General features: G+C 29.4%; 1 protein-coding gene across 1 annotated transcript; it reads left to right on the top strand.

Moving 5' to 3' along the window:
• The first annotated feature begins 7,306 nt into the window (after nucleotides 1-7,306).
• On the top strand, nucleotides 7,307-9,352 carry LOC107632967 (phosphopantothenate--cysteine ligase 1-like). The gene is made up of 5 exons (XM_088506990.1): nucleotides 7,307-7,367; nucleotides 8,059-8,298; nucleotides 8,756-8,808; nucleotides 8,916-8,975; nucleotides 9,287-9,352. Exons 1-5 carry the CDS (start codon nucleotides 7,307-7,309, stop codon nucleotides 9,350-9,352), a joined length of 480 nt encoding a protein of 159 aa, XP_088363116.1.
• Nucleotides 9,353-17,610: the final 8,258 nt, after the last annotated feature.

The following is a 17,610-nucleotide window of genomic DNA, read 5'->3' as shown; positions in this document are numbered from 1 at the left end:
ATGTATGTGCAGGAATTATCTAAGAGAGATCAAAATATATTAGTTTTTAGAATAAAAAAAATATAAGAAGATAATAAAAATATTAAACAATAAAAATATTAAATATTTAAATTTTTTTATCAACTAAATTTAATTAAGTTAGTTTAACATATCACTTATAATTAATATTATTTTAAATTTTATTATTTAATTTAGTTGAACTTGATTTATAAAAATTCTTTATAAAAAAGACTTGGATGAATGTGTAATATTATTCTAATTTTTATTAGTTCTGTCATCAATAATTAAATTGGTCCCCAAGTGTTAGGTGAAAACACGTGATGGCCTAAATTCAATGTATGCATGTAAATGTATATATATTCCAGAGAAATAACTATAGGAATCAACTTTGAATTAGTTAATTAATATAACATTATTCTTTACATATTTTTTAAGGATATAGAATTTAGGTTAAGATTTTAAATTTAAAATTAAAAAATTAATTAATATTGGTTAAAAAAATTGTCTCCTAGTTAAACTCTGTTGGCTATAAGGTATAACTGCAACATTATTATTCGACATGTAACAGTTTTTTTCTATATATATTTTATGTCGTGAGAGAAGAGGTCCACCATTTGGAAATCGAATTGATTGTCCATGGCCTCATGGCATGGCCATGCAGTTATTATGCCATGCTGCTGAATTCAAGTTCGCATTAAAAAAGAAAGCAGCAGAATTTGATATGAACAACCATCTTCATCAGAATCTTCTGCTTGTATAAGTAGTTAGTTATACGGTTATATATTGTAACGGATTCAAAAAAATTTAATAACAGGAGTAGAAGTACTACGAAAAAATAATATAAAAATTAATATTAATATATTTAATTATTCTCCACATTCAAGCTATTTTACTATATAAGTTATATAAGTCATTTTTCTTTAAATCACTCTCACACACGTTTCTTACTCATGCACATTTATCTCTTTCGTTATTATCATCACTAACACCACCTCCTCTTCTTCCTTCTTCTTTCATTGGAATTTTTTTTCTTCTTTTCTTTTTCTCCTTCTCCTCCTTATTTCGTTGTTGAAGATAATGAATAATTTAAGTTCAAATTGTCAATTGAACCAAAACGAAATTGATTATTGTTTTGAATCCAATCAAGTAGTTAATGTGTGGTTCGATTCAACTTAATTTTTTATTAGTAGTTTATGATTCTATAGTTGAATAATGTTTAATCGTTGATGGTTTGAATTGAATGTAATGTAAAAGTTCTGCATTAAAGAAAATATTTTTCTGTATTTACAGCAAATTTGGGTGTAACACGAAGATATTTGGATAGATGTAACACGAAGACATTTGGGTGTATTCTTTAAGATATTTTTCTGATAAATTCTGCATAATTCAAAACTCTTCTTCTCCCTCATCCTCATCTTCTGCTGCTTCTTCTTCTTCTTTTTCATCAAAACAAAAAAAATCAAACAAAGAAGAAAAAGAAACACATAATACACTACAAGAAAATGGAATATTTGTAATAAAAACTTTGTAACGAATTTAAAATTGTTACAAAAAAAATATTTTTGTAACAAAAATTAGTGATTGTTACATAATAATAATATTTTGTAACAATAATATAATTTGTTACAAAACGTGTTGATATTTTGTAACGATTTAATTTTTTTGTTACAAATTATATTGGCTTTTATAACGAATCGATGTTTTGTTACAAAATTTTATAATATTTTGTAACAAAAGATGGAGTTGTTACAAAAGTTTAAAATATTTTGTAACAAAATATTTATTTGTTTCAAAAACTCTAATTATTTTGTAACAAAAAATTAATTTGTCACAAAATCTCATATTATTTGTAACAAGTTATTTGTTTGTCACAAAATACAAGAATTTTTATAACTAAAAAAATTATTTTAAAATATTAAAATCTTTAAGAAAATTTTATTTTGTTTTAAAATTTTAATTTTTAAAATATTATTTTATTAATTAATTATTTTTATAAAAAATTAAAGATTAAATGATTAAGTTTTAAAAATAGTATATATTATTTTATATTTTTTATAAAATTAATATATAAATTTTACTAATAATCAAGTCTTAAATGTTGACTAGTATCCCGTTTCAATACAGCTTACATCATATTGACATTTTTGTAAGTCTTCCAAACTCCTAAGTGCTAAGATATTTTTTACAAAGATATTAGGTTTGGACATATATGAAAACACATTGGTGGGCGATGAAATGCTCAAGGGCATCTCAGAGGGACAAAAGAAGCGACTTATAACAGGTTTATTATAACATTGACATATAATTTATCTTATATTTTAGCATGTGCTATGCTAACCAATTGATGTGAGATTTGCAGGAGATTTACTAATTGAAAATATATTGATAATTTTGTTAATTTAAGTTTTGTTAATTGTAATTGTTATTGCCAATGATGGCTTCTAATTTCTCTTTTTTATTCATTTATTTATTTTATTAATTGTTATTGTTAATGCAGGAGAGTTACTACTTGGAAATATGCTTCTTAGGATTTGTTATTGGGATTGGTTTATAGCCTAACTTGATATAACATAGTTATAGGTTTGTAGCATTTTTTATTGTTTAGATTTGTAACATGTTTTATTACTTTTCAAAAGAAATTTGTGTATCAATATTTTGAGTTTAATAAAATATCTCATTTTGTAGTAATTAATTTCAGTATATTTATATTATGCATGTAATTTGTATTAAAACAATTGTTACAAAATAATTATTTTGCTTTTGTAACTAAAGAAAAAAAAACGTTAGAAAATCAAGTTACATTTTGTAACAAAATTTTATGATAGGAAAAAATAGATTGTCACCAAAAATACCTTGAAGATCAAAATTTATTACCATTTTTGTAACTACCTCTGGTTTTTTGTATTAGAAAAATTTGTTACAAAATATCACTTTGAATTGTAACAGTTCCATTTTTTGTTACAAAAACTTTTTGTAATGAAACATACTGCAACGGCCCCTTTTTTTGTTACAAAATTCTTTTGTTTCAAAATTTCGATTTTTTGTAACAATTTTTTTTGTTACAAATATTGCTTTTTCTTGTAGTGATAGTACAAAATTATTTGGAAGAGGATGAACTTACATTCGTTCAGCTAAAAGAAAGAAAGAAATAAGGGAGAAAAAAAAGAAGAACAAAAAAATGTAGTATTAGAGGAAACATTTTTCTGTATTTGCAGCAAATTTGGGTGTAACACAAAGATATTTGGGTGTATTGTTTAAGAATTTTTTGTGTATGTATGCTGATAAGTTATGCATAATTTAAAACTCTTCCTCTTTCTCCTTCTCATCTTCTGCTGCTTCTTCTTCTTCTTCTTTTTCATCATCATCATCTTCTTTATTTTATTCATTTTTTTTGTTTTATCTTCTTAAGTTTCTTCTCCTCCATCATCAGTTATCTCATTGTTGAAAATAATGAATAATTCAAGTTCAGATTGTCAACTGAACCAGAACGAAATTGATTATTTTGAATCCAATCAAGTGGTTGAGGTGTAGTTTGATTCTAGTTAATGTTTTCTAATGGTTATCAGTGGCTAAGAGAAGGGGGTTGAATCTTAGCCCCCTTTTTGCTTGATAATATTTCCTGACCTTTGAAACCAATTTTGAAAACTTCTTGTCTTTTTATCTCGTCACTAGCCACGAGACTTTTTCTTTTGTCTCGTCCCTAGCCACGAGACTTTTCTTTTTGTCTCATCACTTAACATGAGATATTTTTGGTTTTTGCTCCTGTGTAGTAGATACAGAAATGGAGTAGAGAAGAGAGAAAATTACACCCAGATATATCCTGGTTCAGCTGCTAAGTGCAGTGCAGCTTACATCCAGTCTCCATCACAAACATGATGGAATTTCACTATAATCTTCCTGATTACAATCTGTAAAGTGCTAACCCAACTTACAAGGGGATTCCCACATAATTATGAAACACAATATAGATGAACAAAGGAACTCTAAGGACATCTATGGCTTTTTCTTTTAATTTTGCACTCTCTGCCTTTTTCCGCTCTATGGCTTTTTCATACAAACTTCACTGTTTTCCTTTTTCCATGAGACTCAAGACATGACAAAATTAAACAGAAAAATTACAAAATGAAATACATTGAAGGAGAAGAGAAATCTGTTAGCTCAGGTAGCTCTGAGAACTCTGTGCCTTGCACTTTCACACTTTCTCCTTGCTCCAAACAGTGGCTGTTCTCTCTTTTTATAGAAGAGGGAAGCCTCCACTTTTGAAGCCAAAAACTAAGCCAACTTCTTCTTGTCCAAGAAATAGAACCGGTTCGGCCAGAGAGAGAGAAGAGATAATCCATGCAAAACCTAACATGCAATTACCTCTAGTCCTTCCTTGGTCATCACTCTTCATCAATCCGAGCGCTCCATCCTTGGCTTGCTCTCCAAGATGAATTTCTAGCCCTTGATGCTTCATGATGATTATGACTTCTTCTGCTCGACTTTTGCTTCCTTCCTTACGTAGCCACCCTAACTACCTTCTGTGATGAGTGAACTCAAAAGTAGTGACAAGCCATCTCCTCCAAGATCTTCTTCCTTGCTGGCCGAATCTTCTTCTTTCTTTTTGAGTATGAAGAGCTCAAAATTACCTCACCAAATCTTACCATTCTTGGTGAAAATCTCAGTCACAGCATACTTTTATTTTGTTATGTTTTCTTGCCATCATCATGATGGTCTTGAGATGTGCTCCATCTTCTTTTCGGTGAGTAGGTGTAGCTTCTATGGCTTCCTGGATAATGACCAAAAGGGAAGAAGGAAAGATGAAAGAGAATGTAGAGTTAAAGTAAAAGCAATTAGTTAAAATGAAACAAATTAATGTGATTGCTTTTTCTTCCCTTGCTTGAGTGGCGTGCTGCATTAATCAAATCAATCATGTCACTCATACTCTCTCACTTATGTTTCCAATGCTTGCAAATTAAAATTTGAAATCCATCCCAAAGTGAAAAATGGAATCCGTTGGAGAGCATAAGGCAAATGATAATATTTGCTTTCTTGATGAATTTTGGATCAAGCATTGGATCACTTAGCATAGATCTTGGGCTTGTAATAAAATCAATTTGGCCCAATATAACAACTAGCTTCAGCCACAAATTAATTTGGACATTCAAAGCTGAGCTAATAGTAAAACACTTGGGCTTGTCAATTTTCTTTTGTTTCGGCCCAAAATCAATTTAGCCATACTCATCATGTATTCTTGCATTAAATCAAGGCTGAGTATAATTAGGCTTGCACCAGAATTTTATTTTCGGTCCAATTAAAATCTGCATCACAAAATTATTAGTTAACATATGTTAAATGAAAATCGAATTAATAAAAATGTAATTAAATATTTCAATAATGTTTGTTCATCATCAAAATTAAATTGGAGTTTTCCAAACTCATCATTTTTGTTAGTAGTTTATGATTCTGTGGGTGAATAATATTGCTTTTGTTTGTGAAAATTATTGTTCATCGTTGATGGTTTGAATTGAATGTAATGTAAAACTTCTGCATTAAAGAAAACATTTTTCTGTATTTGAGTATAACACGAAGATATTTGGGTGCAACACGAACAAATATGGCCTTTAGCAACGCTAAATTTTTTAACGCCTTAAAACCGTTCTCTTAGATAGGTTTAGGCAACGGTTTTTTATAGTGTTACTGTTAAATTCAATTTTTTATTATTTTATAGCAACAAATTAAAACCGTTCTCTTTGACTATTTTAAAGAACGGTTTTATAACCGTTACCATGATTTGTATTTAAGCAACGGTTTTTTATTGTTGTTTAAATAATTGTACAAAAGAAACGCATAAAAACCGTTGCCAAAATGCTACACTTTAAAACCGTTCTATTAGATGGTCTTAGACAATGGTTTTTACAGTGTTGCTGTTGAAGTTCAATTTTTCATTACGCTATAGTAACAAAATAAAACCGTTCTCTTTGACTATTTTAAAGAACGATTTTACAACCATTACAACAATTGTTTATGAAATAATAATTTTCTAATATTATTTAAATAATTATACAAATTAAACAATACCAATAAAAATAATTTCAAATAATTATATAAATAAATTGTGATTTATTTTATTTTGAACTCCTTATTTTTATAAACTAATCTTTTAAGAGTAATTAAATTAGTTTTATTAATATATGGAGTTAAGTTAATTAATAATTTTATATAATTTTTATAATTAGTTATTTCATGTAATTTCAAATTAAAATTCAGTAATGGAAGTGTTAGGTAATTTAATTTAAGAAATTTGTATTATGAATAAATTATTATTTATTTTATTAAATTAAACTCTTAGAGATTAATTTGTTAAAAATGATTATATTAATTTTTATAAATACTTAAATTTAAGACAATTAATAGTTATGTACAATTTTTATTATAATTAATTATTTTATACAAATTAAAATTAAAATTTTTTATAATAAAAAAATAATAAAAAATTATATCATATAATCTAAATAATTGATATTTCGGGTTAAAACTGTATTTTATAAAATATGATTAGTGTGTTCATTTTATAATTTAATTTAATAAAAAATTATTTAAAATAAATGATATATTAGTAAATAAAATTTTATATGCTCCAAAAATAATCTTTACAATATTATATTCAAATCCTAAATTGTTATTTGATTTTAAATATTTTATAAAAATTATTATATTACTTGTATATATTTTTCTTTAATTCTAAAAATTTTTAATTTAAACCTAATATCCCAAATTTCTCCATTTGTACCCTAAATCAAACATAACGCACACACACAGAAGGAAAGAAAAGGGAAGAAACGAGAAACAGGGGGAGCTCAAGGGGGAAATGGAGAAGAAGAGGAAGGAGAAGCGAGGGAGGGGATGGCGCTAGGAAGGGTTCTGCGGTCGTCGTTGTCATCGTCAGGTGAAGGTAGAGGGGTGACCGAGAGAGAGTCAGATGTGAGGAAGAGAACGACATGCGTGAGAGGGAGACAGAGGCTGCGACGGAGCTGTTCCGCCGCCAACGCCTCGTCGCCGTCGTGCTTCAAGGTCACCGCTACCGTCTGAGCCGCCGTCAGTTCTGCATCGCTGAGGGAAGCCCCAGATGGAGATGAGGGAGACGCGAGCCAAGGACCGGGACGAGGAGTAGAAGAAGCCATCACCTTCACTGGAGCCACGATCGCTGTCACCGTTCTGCCTTCCCCTGAGCCGCCAATACCACCATATTCTTCCAATCTGCCACACTCACCGCCAGCGAAGCTTCTATTGCCGTCACCGCAGAAAGGGGGTTGCTGCTGCTGTCATGGCCGACTTCCTTGCCGCTGTAACTTCATTCAATCCTCAACTGTTGGAACTCACCACTGGTACCAATCGAGGCCTCTGCTACTAATGGTTCACTGCGATACAAAACAACGATGGAGAAAGGGACAAAACTCGCCAGAGGAGGTTGCTGGAGCCGTTGGTCCGAACTGCCCTGCCTTTTCCCTGCTCCGGTGCCACTGCTACTGCTAGAAAGTGATCGGAAATGTTGCTGCTGTTGCCATGGATTAAGAAAGAGGGGTTTGTCGCAATTAATTTCTGCTAGTTCGATACTCTGAGGTAGGGGATTTATTTTTAAAGTTTAATAGTTTTAATTTTAGAATACCTACAAAGTTAATTGGATAATTGCAAATGGTTAATAGTGGTTAAGAATCAATTAATCGATGTGAATGACTTAAAATGTGTTTGAGAAGGGTTAGCTATTGTGATTATTCTGAGTTATGATTGGAATTAGATGCGGTTGTGAAGGGTGATTACTCTGAGTTATGATTGGAATTAGTTTTGATTTTGGTTTGAGGCTGTGACTGTTACCGGTTTTTCTGATTGTTTGGAATTGCAGAGAATCCTAATTGTATTTGATTATGCTGAATTGGTTGTTATAAGTTGGTTTGCTTGATGGATTATATTGAAGTTTGATTACTGAATTGTTATCTTGAAATCTGAGTTTTAAAATAGTTTTTATGCTTGCCCTGCATAATGTATGGTGGATTTTTATTGTTGTTCTTGCCTTCACAGAAAATGGGATAGATAAGAGAATTGTTTGTGTGAATTATGGTGGCATCGCCGCTTCATTGGAGCAGCGGTGCGTTTGCTATGTTGACAACTTTAGTTCAGGTCATAGGGGAGCCACATCCACTGAGTATTTGTTCTTGCACTTGCTCTTGTTCTTGTTCTTGTCAATGAAACTTTTTCTTGGATATTTGTTTGGTGATCTCTTGGAGGGGAATGAATACTATGTTGCTGGTTATGTTGAGTGTAGGTCTTTTCTGAAGGCGCGATATGCTGTGCTTTATCCTCTTCTTGTACCATTAAAAAAGGGAAGGAAAAGAATATAAATAAAATGATACCAATAACTCTACTAGCAATGCTTCACATTAGAATTTGCACTAAAAAATGTGATAAACTTAAATAAAAGACTTGATCATGTAGGTCGTTAGTTGTATGAAACAATGATGTTAACTGCCTTGTAAGATTTTTTTCCCTCTTCTTCCTATAGAAGATTCTTAATTTTTATCTTGATCACTAAAGGCTGACAAAATTCCATCATATATATAATTTCATCATATAATTCAATTTTCTTTGCTTTTTAACCTTGTCTTTAGATGAAGACCACTCAAAATGATAATTGGATATTTTGTAATGATGTTATTTTGCATGCCCACTTCATTTCTTCTTATTTCTGTATTTTGCTGAATGCTGTTATATACTTCAGTCTGTGAGGTTTATTCTAAAGCAGTGAAGACAGCTATCGTGGATCATCATGCTGTATGATCTATAGCTAAGATTTTGTCATTTCATTATTTTTTTTCCATCTAATTCCATTTTGTCTTTGTTAGTAAGTGTAGCCTTAATACAATATCATACTATTGCAGGCAGTGGATAGTGGTCTCCTGTTAAAGCTTTCTTTCAGCACTATATTTGAGTATCTTCAGGTTAGCTTCACTCCACTGTAATTTCTTTGTATTAATTTCATGTAAAAATGCAGCGCAATCTGTTACGTGGTGTATATAGTTTCTTCCTGTCTTGGTGTTTGCCAGCAATAATTTGTTTATTTGTTTATTTTTCATTTCTATGGGTTCATCAGATTACTAGAGCCACTTGTTATTTTGTAGCTTAACTATAAGTACTTAATATATATATATATATATATATATATATATATATATATATATATATATATATATATATATATATATATCTTGGCACAAATTGATCATTGATAAATATGTTTTTTATTTTGTAGATGCTGCAAATAATTTCAAAGCCAATGAAGGATATTGGCCCACGTGCAATGTTCTATCTTATCTGACTTTTATGTTCCTCAGAAGGAGATGGTATAAAATTGTAATGTTGGTTCTTCTTTCCATGAAAGTTTCATCCCTTATTAACTTCAATTTTAGCTTGAATGATTTTGTAATATGTTAAGATACAAGAATATTAACCATGTCGATTTCAACATTTATGCTAGAGTTAGTTATTATTTAGAGAATTAGCATACAGATAACACTGCATAACTTAATTATTCCTGCTTAGATTGTGAAAACTGAAAAGTATAAGCAGAAAGACATTTATTGTATTTTGAAAAATGATGATATAATGTGATTGTGGATCTTACGACAATTTTTATAAGTCAAATTTGATGAGAAATGTTCATTTATTTTTTCTATAGTAATTCGATTCAAATAATTTAGATTATTTATTGACACTAAATTAAAAAAAAAGTTGGAACTAATTTCATTCATGAGAAAACTATTGTATATAAAGAATTATATATTATAAAAAACCGTTGTTAGAAGTCACATAAGGCAATGGTGTTAAAACCGTTGTCAAAGACGATTACAAAATGGCCAAAAAATGACATCAACGGTAATGCTCTAAAACCGTTGTCTTAGACGACTACAAAATGGCAATGGTATTAAAACCGTTGCCGAAAAATGACACGAACAGTAACGCTTTAAAACCGTTGGCTTTGTGAATAATAAAGCTACAACAGTTTAAAACCGTTGCCTATCTAGTTATGGTTTTAAACCGTTGCATCATGAAAGAGAATGGTTTAAAACCGTTGCTTATTGAGTAACGGTTCAAAACCGTTGTTTAAAATTGTCTTTCGAAACCGTTGTCTATGTCAGTAACTAAGGCAACGGTTTTCTTGTTACCGTTGCCTTAGGTAAAAAACTGTTGCCTTTGAGCATTGGCAACGGCCGCATATACCACAGGTAAAAAACCGTTGCCTAAAGTTTTAGGAACGGTTTTTCAATCTACGACAACGGTTTTTGACCGTTGCAAAAACCCTTATTTGTTGTAGTGCTGATAAATTTTACATAATTCAAAACTATTATTCTCCCCCATCCTCATCTTTTGCTGCTTCTTCTTCTTCTTTTTCATCATCATCATCATCTTCTTTTTTTTCTTATTCATCTTTTTTTCTTATTTTATCTTCTCAAGTTTCTTCTTATTTTACACTTTTAACAAGAATAAAAATAAAAAAATCAAATAAAGAAGAAGAAGAAATACATAATGGTACAAAATCATTTTGGAAGAGCATGAACTTATATTCGTTCAACTAAAAGAAAGAAAGAAATAAGGAAAAAAGAAGAACAAAAAAATGCAGTATTAGAGGAAATTTTTTTCTATATTTTCAGTAAATTTTGGTATAACACGAAGATTTTTGGGTGTATTATTCAAGAATTTTCGGTGTATGTGTGCCGATAAATTCTGCATAATTCAAAACTTTTCCTCTTCCTCATCCTCATCTTCTGCTGCTTCTTCTTCTTTATCTTCTTATTTCATATTCTCATAATTCTTCTTGGGAAGAAAAAATCAAACAAAGAAGACAAAAAATACATAATGTTGCAAAATCAATAGAAAAAGAATGAGTGAAAAAAATGTAGCAACAACAACAGTAATAAAAAAAACGACAATGAAGATGAAACACGCTATGAAAACTGTTGAGTAGCGTGCGTGTTAACACGCTCGTATGGGTGAGCATTCTTTTTGTTGGGTTTGGCCCAACTTATATGACTTATAAACTAAAATGACTTATATATATAGCACTCCTGTAATATGTTTAGATATTTAAAATTTAAAATATATTAATCAAATTTCTTCATATTTTAATTAACACTAAAAAGTATGTTAATTTAAAAATATTTTTTCTCATTTTAATATTTTAGTCATGTTGCTTAATATATTTATTACTAATACTAGATGTAATATAATATAAAAAAGAATTATTACTTAACAGTTGAAGAATCTACCAAGAGTATAACTTAAACGGATCAAATTCGATTCTTTTCTATAATTGTGTAAAAAAGACAAAAAAAATTGTGCAAAAAACAAAAAATTAAATAAAAAATCACAATTATTCTTATATAATATATATGTATAGAAAATATCTCTTATTCTTAATTATATGTAAAGCCAAAACTAAATAAAATAAAATAAAATAAATCATATATATATATATATATAATCTCAATTAATTATTAAAAATTATTAAATACTAATAATTTCATTTATATTTGAATAGTTAGAATTAAACTTGAATGACTAAGTAATTGGATTATTATTATTATTATTATTATTATTATTAGTAGTAATTTTTAGTAATTTTTATACAACTAGAAAATGGATTAATACAGATAAGTTTAGTCTTTATTACAGACGGATTTTTGGTTATCGACGAAATTACCGACGGATTTTGTCCCTCTGTAAAAGCCTCGTCGGAAATTATTTACCGATGGATTTTTTTCATCGAAAAATTACCGACGGATTTTTACCAGTTACCGACGAATTTTCTCTCTGTAAATTCTCCATCCATTTCCCGAAGACGACGGATTTTCCAACGGATTTTCCGTCTATAATTACAGACGAATTTTTCGATGAATTTTTCGTCTGTCATTACAGACGAATTTTCAGACAGATTTTTCGTCTGTAATTACAAACGGATTTTTAGACGGATTTTTTGTCTGTAATTACAGACGGATTTTTTGACAAATTTTTCGTCTGTAATTTGAACCTTGAAAAATCATCATACACTCTGATTACAGACAGAAAATCCGTCTGTAAATCCGTCAGTAAGGTAAAATAGAAATTTTTTTTATTTTTTCAATTACAAAATAAACTTGTTTTCATACAAAATAAATATAAATTTAATACAAATTTTTATCTAATTTGTATTCGAATATTTATAATATTTCAAAAAATAAACAAATTCATCGTATTATCAAACTAAAAAAAAAAGTACTATAAACAAGCAAGTCAATATAATTCAAAACATAAATAAAGTGTATTGATCATCAACTATAATTCCTAGTATATTGTTGAACCATACTAAAACTATCAGCTATAGTCTTCAATGTCATCTTCATCCTCATCACCATCATAAAGTGAATATGGTGACAATACCTTCAATCTAGGGCATGAGGCATAGCAAGCTGCATAACACTGCACAAAAACTAAGTCGAAGGATATACAATAAGAAATAAAACCCATAATACCTATGCTCAATAGGTTGTAACCAGAGCAAAATTCTTCAAAAATGCAAAACTAATTGAAGTTCGTGCTTAAAAGTAGAAATAGATCCATACTTGAGAGTGCTAAGCACCAACTCCAACAGCAGCTCCATTGGGTCCTCTGAAGACAATAGGTACAGATATTTGCCCAGCAGACATGTAGTTTGATTTTGTAGCAGAATTAATAATGTGATCTATTGCCTGTGCATACGTTAAAATAGAACAAGTCAATAAGTGGAATCAATTATAAACCTAATGAAGAAGCAAGTAATGTGATCTTTCAATTACGTGCATTGATACAAATATTTTTCTCAACATTGCTGTAATGAAGAGGAAAGAGATTTTACATTCTAACATAATATGTAACTATGACATTAAAAGAATTATGCCAAGCAATTAAGAGTAATAAGTAACAAAATTCCAACAATGAGGTCTAAAATTGGTTAATGCATATGGCCATAGGAGTCAAGTAACATTCAAACTACAAGTCAAACACCACACATATCAAATATCTTAGAATGTATGTCTACTATGATTCACACAGCTAACAATAAATTCAATCTATTGTTCCAATATAGAGGTCAACATTTTTCCTCCATTCACCAGTGTATTATTTATCTCTAATTCAGATTGAGGTGGAAAATCAATAATTTCCATATCATATCATAGGACCCTGGTATTCTAATTGTAAAACATAAAAGATCAAGAAGAATTTGGCCAACTTCAGAAGACATCACAGCAATTTAATTATTTGGTGCTTTAATTAAAAAGTAAAATACAATGTAATCAAGTTCAACTCTAACCTGCATGGAGAAGTTAAAAGTCATAAACTCGACAACCGGCCTTAGACCCCATAGTAAGCAGCACCAACTCCAATGCCAGTGAACCCAGCCTGCAATATATTTAGCAAACAAATTAGTGCCATCTCCTTACTAATAGAAAACAGAAACAGTGATAATGATGGATAGGATTTATCCCCTCATGTGATAGTTTAGTTTTTGCAATCTGCCTCTAGTCCTCTGGGTTTTAAACTGAAAATCTTCCGATATAAAAATATTTGTTCTTGTCAGTTGTGATACAAACTATTAAATTTTCTCTTTCAGTTGCAATGACTCTTCAATAGGATTAAACAGTGATAAGATATCAAAGAGCAAGGAACTGTGAGTGAAAAAAAATAATCTCGATAATTGGAGTATCAAGAACCCTTTCAGGACCATACTTTTCCAGAAGCCCCTTAGTAATGTAACATGTAAGAAGAAAAACAAGTTAAACCTTTGATCAAAACAAGTTCACGGATACACACCTGGCAATAAACTAACCTTATATGCACCCTGGTATTCCCCAACCTGCACTTACATACACCCATAACCATCATAAGAAACGTGAAAAAGTGAAAAGACCAACAAGAATTAATTCTTTGAAAAACAAAACAAAAATTATCAGAGTAATACAGTGGATACTAGGGAAAATTAAAATTGATGCTTTCATATTAATTATTAATTATTACCAGAGCTGTGTAGTATTATGTGGGCAACTGTGTTCGTTTCCACGAGCCATCCAAAATACAAGAAGAGAGTGCAACAAAATACCAAAACAAAATAAGTTAGAGCCACAACCACAAGAAATTAAAGCATTATAGTTGGTAGCATAGCATACCATAGCTGGCTCCAGGAGACAACCCACGAGGTTGAATATATCACTGCATAGGCCATTATACGTATATTAATATCCAAATTGTTTAATTAACAGACCAACAATAATGATGGAATCAAATTAAACTAGTGATTAGGATTTATAAATTAGTATAAAAGAAAAAAATGTAAAGAATCTTGCTTGAGACTTCCATTGTAAAGAATGCGATGAATTATGCATAAAATGAATGGAATTTTTATACTATTCCTTAAATGAAGGCATAAAAGGGTACTAGATAGAACTTCAAAGATAAACTGACACCAAAAATTTTTATTTTTTGTTCAAATTCAAGCATAGTTGTGGAATAGATAGACCAAGATTCTGACTGCTGAGTTCTACACATAAATTCAATTCTACAAAACCAGTTTATGAATTTTCAAATAAGTAATATATATGCTCAAAAAGAAAATTTTATTGTCATATGATTCAGTATTTTAACAATCAGAAATTACATTAAATTAAACTATTGGCAGTTCAGTATTTTAACAATCAGGTTCTAAGCATGAGATCTGAAAAGGAAATAGAGTCACTATCACCTTCACAGTTTGAAGAAAGTCACTAAAGAATAATTCCTGTGTTGCCTTGGACTGGTGACTGCAGGCCAAGATTTTCATCGTATGCTTGACAGCCACATCATACATCCCAAGTGAAGCATACCACCTATAACAATGCAAAGTAAGAAAGTTTAAAGAATCTAGATGCATATGTTCTACATTATTAAACAACCAGAATATGCTATTACTGAAGCAAGTCAAACTTGCTGTCCTATATGAAAATGAGCATGATCATTGATGTAGCTCCAAGTAGAAGGATCACTATCACACTGCAGCAAAAAGTAGCAGTAAAAGAAAAAAGATAGTGCAGTGAAAGGAAACACCAAAAATTGAAAAACCATGAGAAAAAAAGTTTCAACAACAAATTTTAAATCAAACTAATTACTAAAATCAGAAAAAAAACAAATCTAACTAAACCTAATCTAATCAAAACCTAAAAATCCACTAATCAGAAAACAAATCTAACTAAACTAATTACTAAAGAATGAAAGTGTGATGTAGCAGGATGGCACAAGCGAAATGGAAGCAACAAACAAAAATGGATTTATTCCAATTCCATATAGTATTCAAGTAGGAGGAGGAGGCTCACAGGCATTAGTCCAACTTCAGTTATGCCAGCCAGAGCAAGAAGCCTGTGAGACTTCAGCAAGTGCAACAAAATGAATCACACATGAAGTTTTTCAGAAATCCAAAAACCATTTATTTCAGAAAAAAATGAATAAATAAATCTTATCCCAGTACTATTACAATTTTCTAAGTTCTTCCAAAAAAATCATTGCTTTGTTTAGTGTTTGACAAAAATTGAAGCTGTGAATCCATTCCTTTAACGGCAACTGATTGACCCTTCTATAATTCTGCAAGTGAGAAGTTAAAGAAGAAGCCAATATTTAGCATCAAATAACCAATGACAAGAAGCAAAAACTCAGAGAAAATCAGTGATCTCAAGATAAAAGTAAAAGCCACGATGAGTGAATCTCACCTCAATATTTATGCTAATTCATTTTTTTGTTTTTGGACAAAAAATTCTTCTAAAATTCCGTCTGTATTTTTGTGGGATAAAATTTGTCGGAAATATTCGTCTGTAATAACTAATTTTTTAGTAGTGTTAATTAAATAAATATAATTTTATCCAATTTTTATAGATTAAATTTATATAATAAAATAATTTTTATTATTATATTCATATTTAATAACATAATTTTTTACACATAAATAATTTATTTTTTTTAAATAAGAGGACATATATATTATTACAATAGACTCTTTATGTACATGGATATATATTTATTTTTGTTTTTTAAGATTCAACGGCAACAAATGACCCACAACCTTGTGAGTAGGTCCGTCGCTGTTATACCTGAACTTTTAATTAATTTGCTTCTTCGTAATTGATATTAACTTTACATAAAATTAAAATTGAAATTGAAAGCATTTAAATTTAATTTGGGAAAGTTTTTTGAAGAAGTTACCAACTCTTTATTTTATGTTTGATAAATAAAACAGATTATATATTTATATTTGTAATTTTTAAAAAATTGGAATACTTTTAAAAATACTTAAGATAAAACTTTTAAAGTTAGGTTTATGTTTTTTAAAATTTAATAATTTAATATAAATTTATATATTAACTATTTTTAAATTTAACGCTTAAATTTATGTCTCTTATAGTATTTTTAAATTTTAAAAATTATTTTACCAAACATAATAATTGTTGTTTATATTTATTAAAAGTTATTTTTAATTTGATTTACCAAATATAAATACTACACTTTTTAAAAAGTCTTCTTTTAAAAATTAATTTTTATAAATTATTTTTAAAAAGTAAAAGTTTTACCAAACTAAGCCTTAAAGATGAACTTTTTAAAATTGGTTTGTATTTATCAAAATTAAAAAGTTTAATATTACATTCTATATTAATTAATATTCAAATTTAATTCTTACATTAATGTCTATTATAATATTTTTAAATTTTAAAAATTATTTTACTAAATATATTTATTGTTGCTTTTACTTACTAAAAGTCATTTTTAATTTAGTAAATATAAATACTACAACTTTTTAAAAACGAACTTTTAAAAATTATTTTTTAAAAAACAAAAGTTTTACCAAACTAAGAGCTCGTTTGAAAAGTAGCAAAAGTTAATTCAAAACTTTAGAAAAAATAGAAAAATATGACTTTTCTTCTTTTCAAAAGTTATTTTATCACTCCCATTAAAAAAACTTTTTTACTTCAAAATAAAAGAGATCATTATACTACTGTCATTTTTGGCTCGATGAAAAAAGTTTTTTGTTTCTGCTAGAAATACTGGTCCTCCACCACCATTTTTTTACCGTAATGTTCCATCTGCTAGAAGTACTGACCCTCTTAGGGATGGCAATACCACCCGAACTCGCGGGTACCCATCCCGCCCCTACTCACTCGGAGCGGGTTTTTAGCGGGATGGGTTCTTGGGAGGAGCAGGGCGGGGTCGGATTTAGGTAATACCTGCCCCTACCTGCCCCGCTATATATATAATATATATAATTTTAATATATAATATGTATAATATATGTAAAATAATTAGTAAATGATTAATAATATTGTATCATATTTAAATTTTTACTTTAATTTATGTTATGTATGTGATGATGGTTATATAAATTTTGAAATTTAATTTTATTTATTGAATTTTAATAATTACAGGGGCGGGTTATGGTTCAACGTTTTACTACCCGCGGGTAGAAGTGGGGCGGATTTCATGCGGGTTGTTGTACGGCGTGGCGGGGTTGGATAGAGCAAAAACTCGCCCCGTTGCCACCCCTAACCC

This window comes from Arachis ipaensis, chromosome B3 (genome assembly GCF_059453495.1).
Source record: "Arachis ipaensis isolate K30076 ecotype BB chromosome B3, ASM5945349v1, whole genome shotgun sequence".
Classification (NCBI taxonomy): Eukaryota; Viridiplantae; Streptophyta; class Magnoliopsida; order Fabales; family Fabaceae; genus Arachis; species Arachis ipaensis.
The sequence above is the reverse complement of the archived record's forward strand: the minus strand, read 5'-3'. Positions and strand labels throughout refer to the sequence as shown.

Excerpts from the sequence above, each read along its gene's own strand:
- LOC107632967 (XM_088506990.1), top strand. The coding sequence starts at position 7,307 with ATGGCCGACTTCCTTGCCGCTGTAACTTCATTCAATCCTCAACTGTTG. Across the intron at positions 8,299-8,755 it reads TGTTGCTGGTTATGTTGAGT|TCTGTGAGGTTTATTCTAAA; the intron begins GTAGGTCTTTTC and ends TATATACTTCAG. Across the intron at positions 8,976-9,286 it reads CTATATTTGAGTATCTTCAG|ATGCTGCAAATAATTTCAAA; the intron begins GTTAGCTTCACT and ends TTTATTTTGTAG.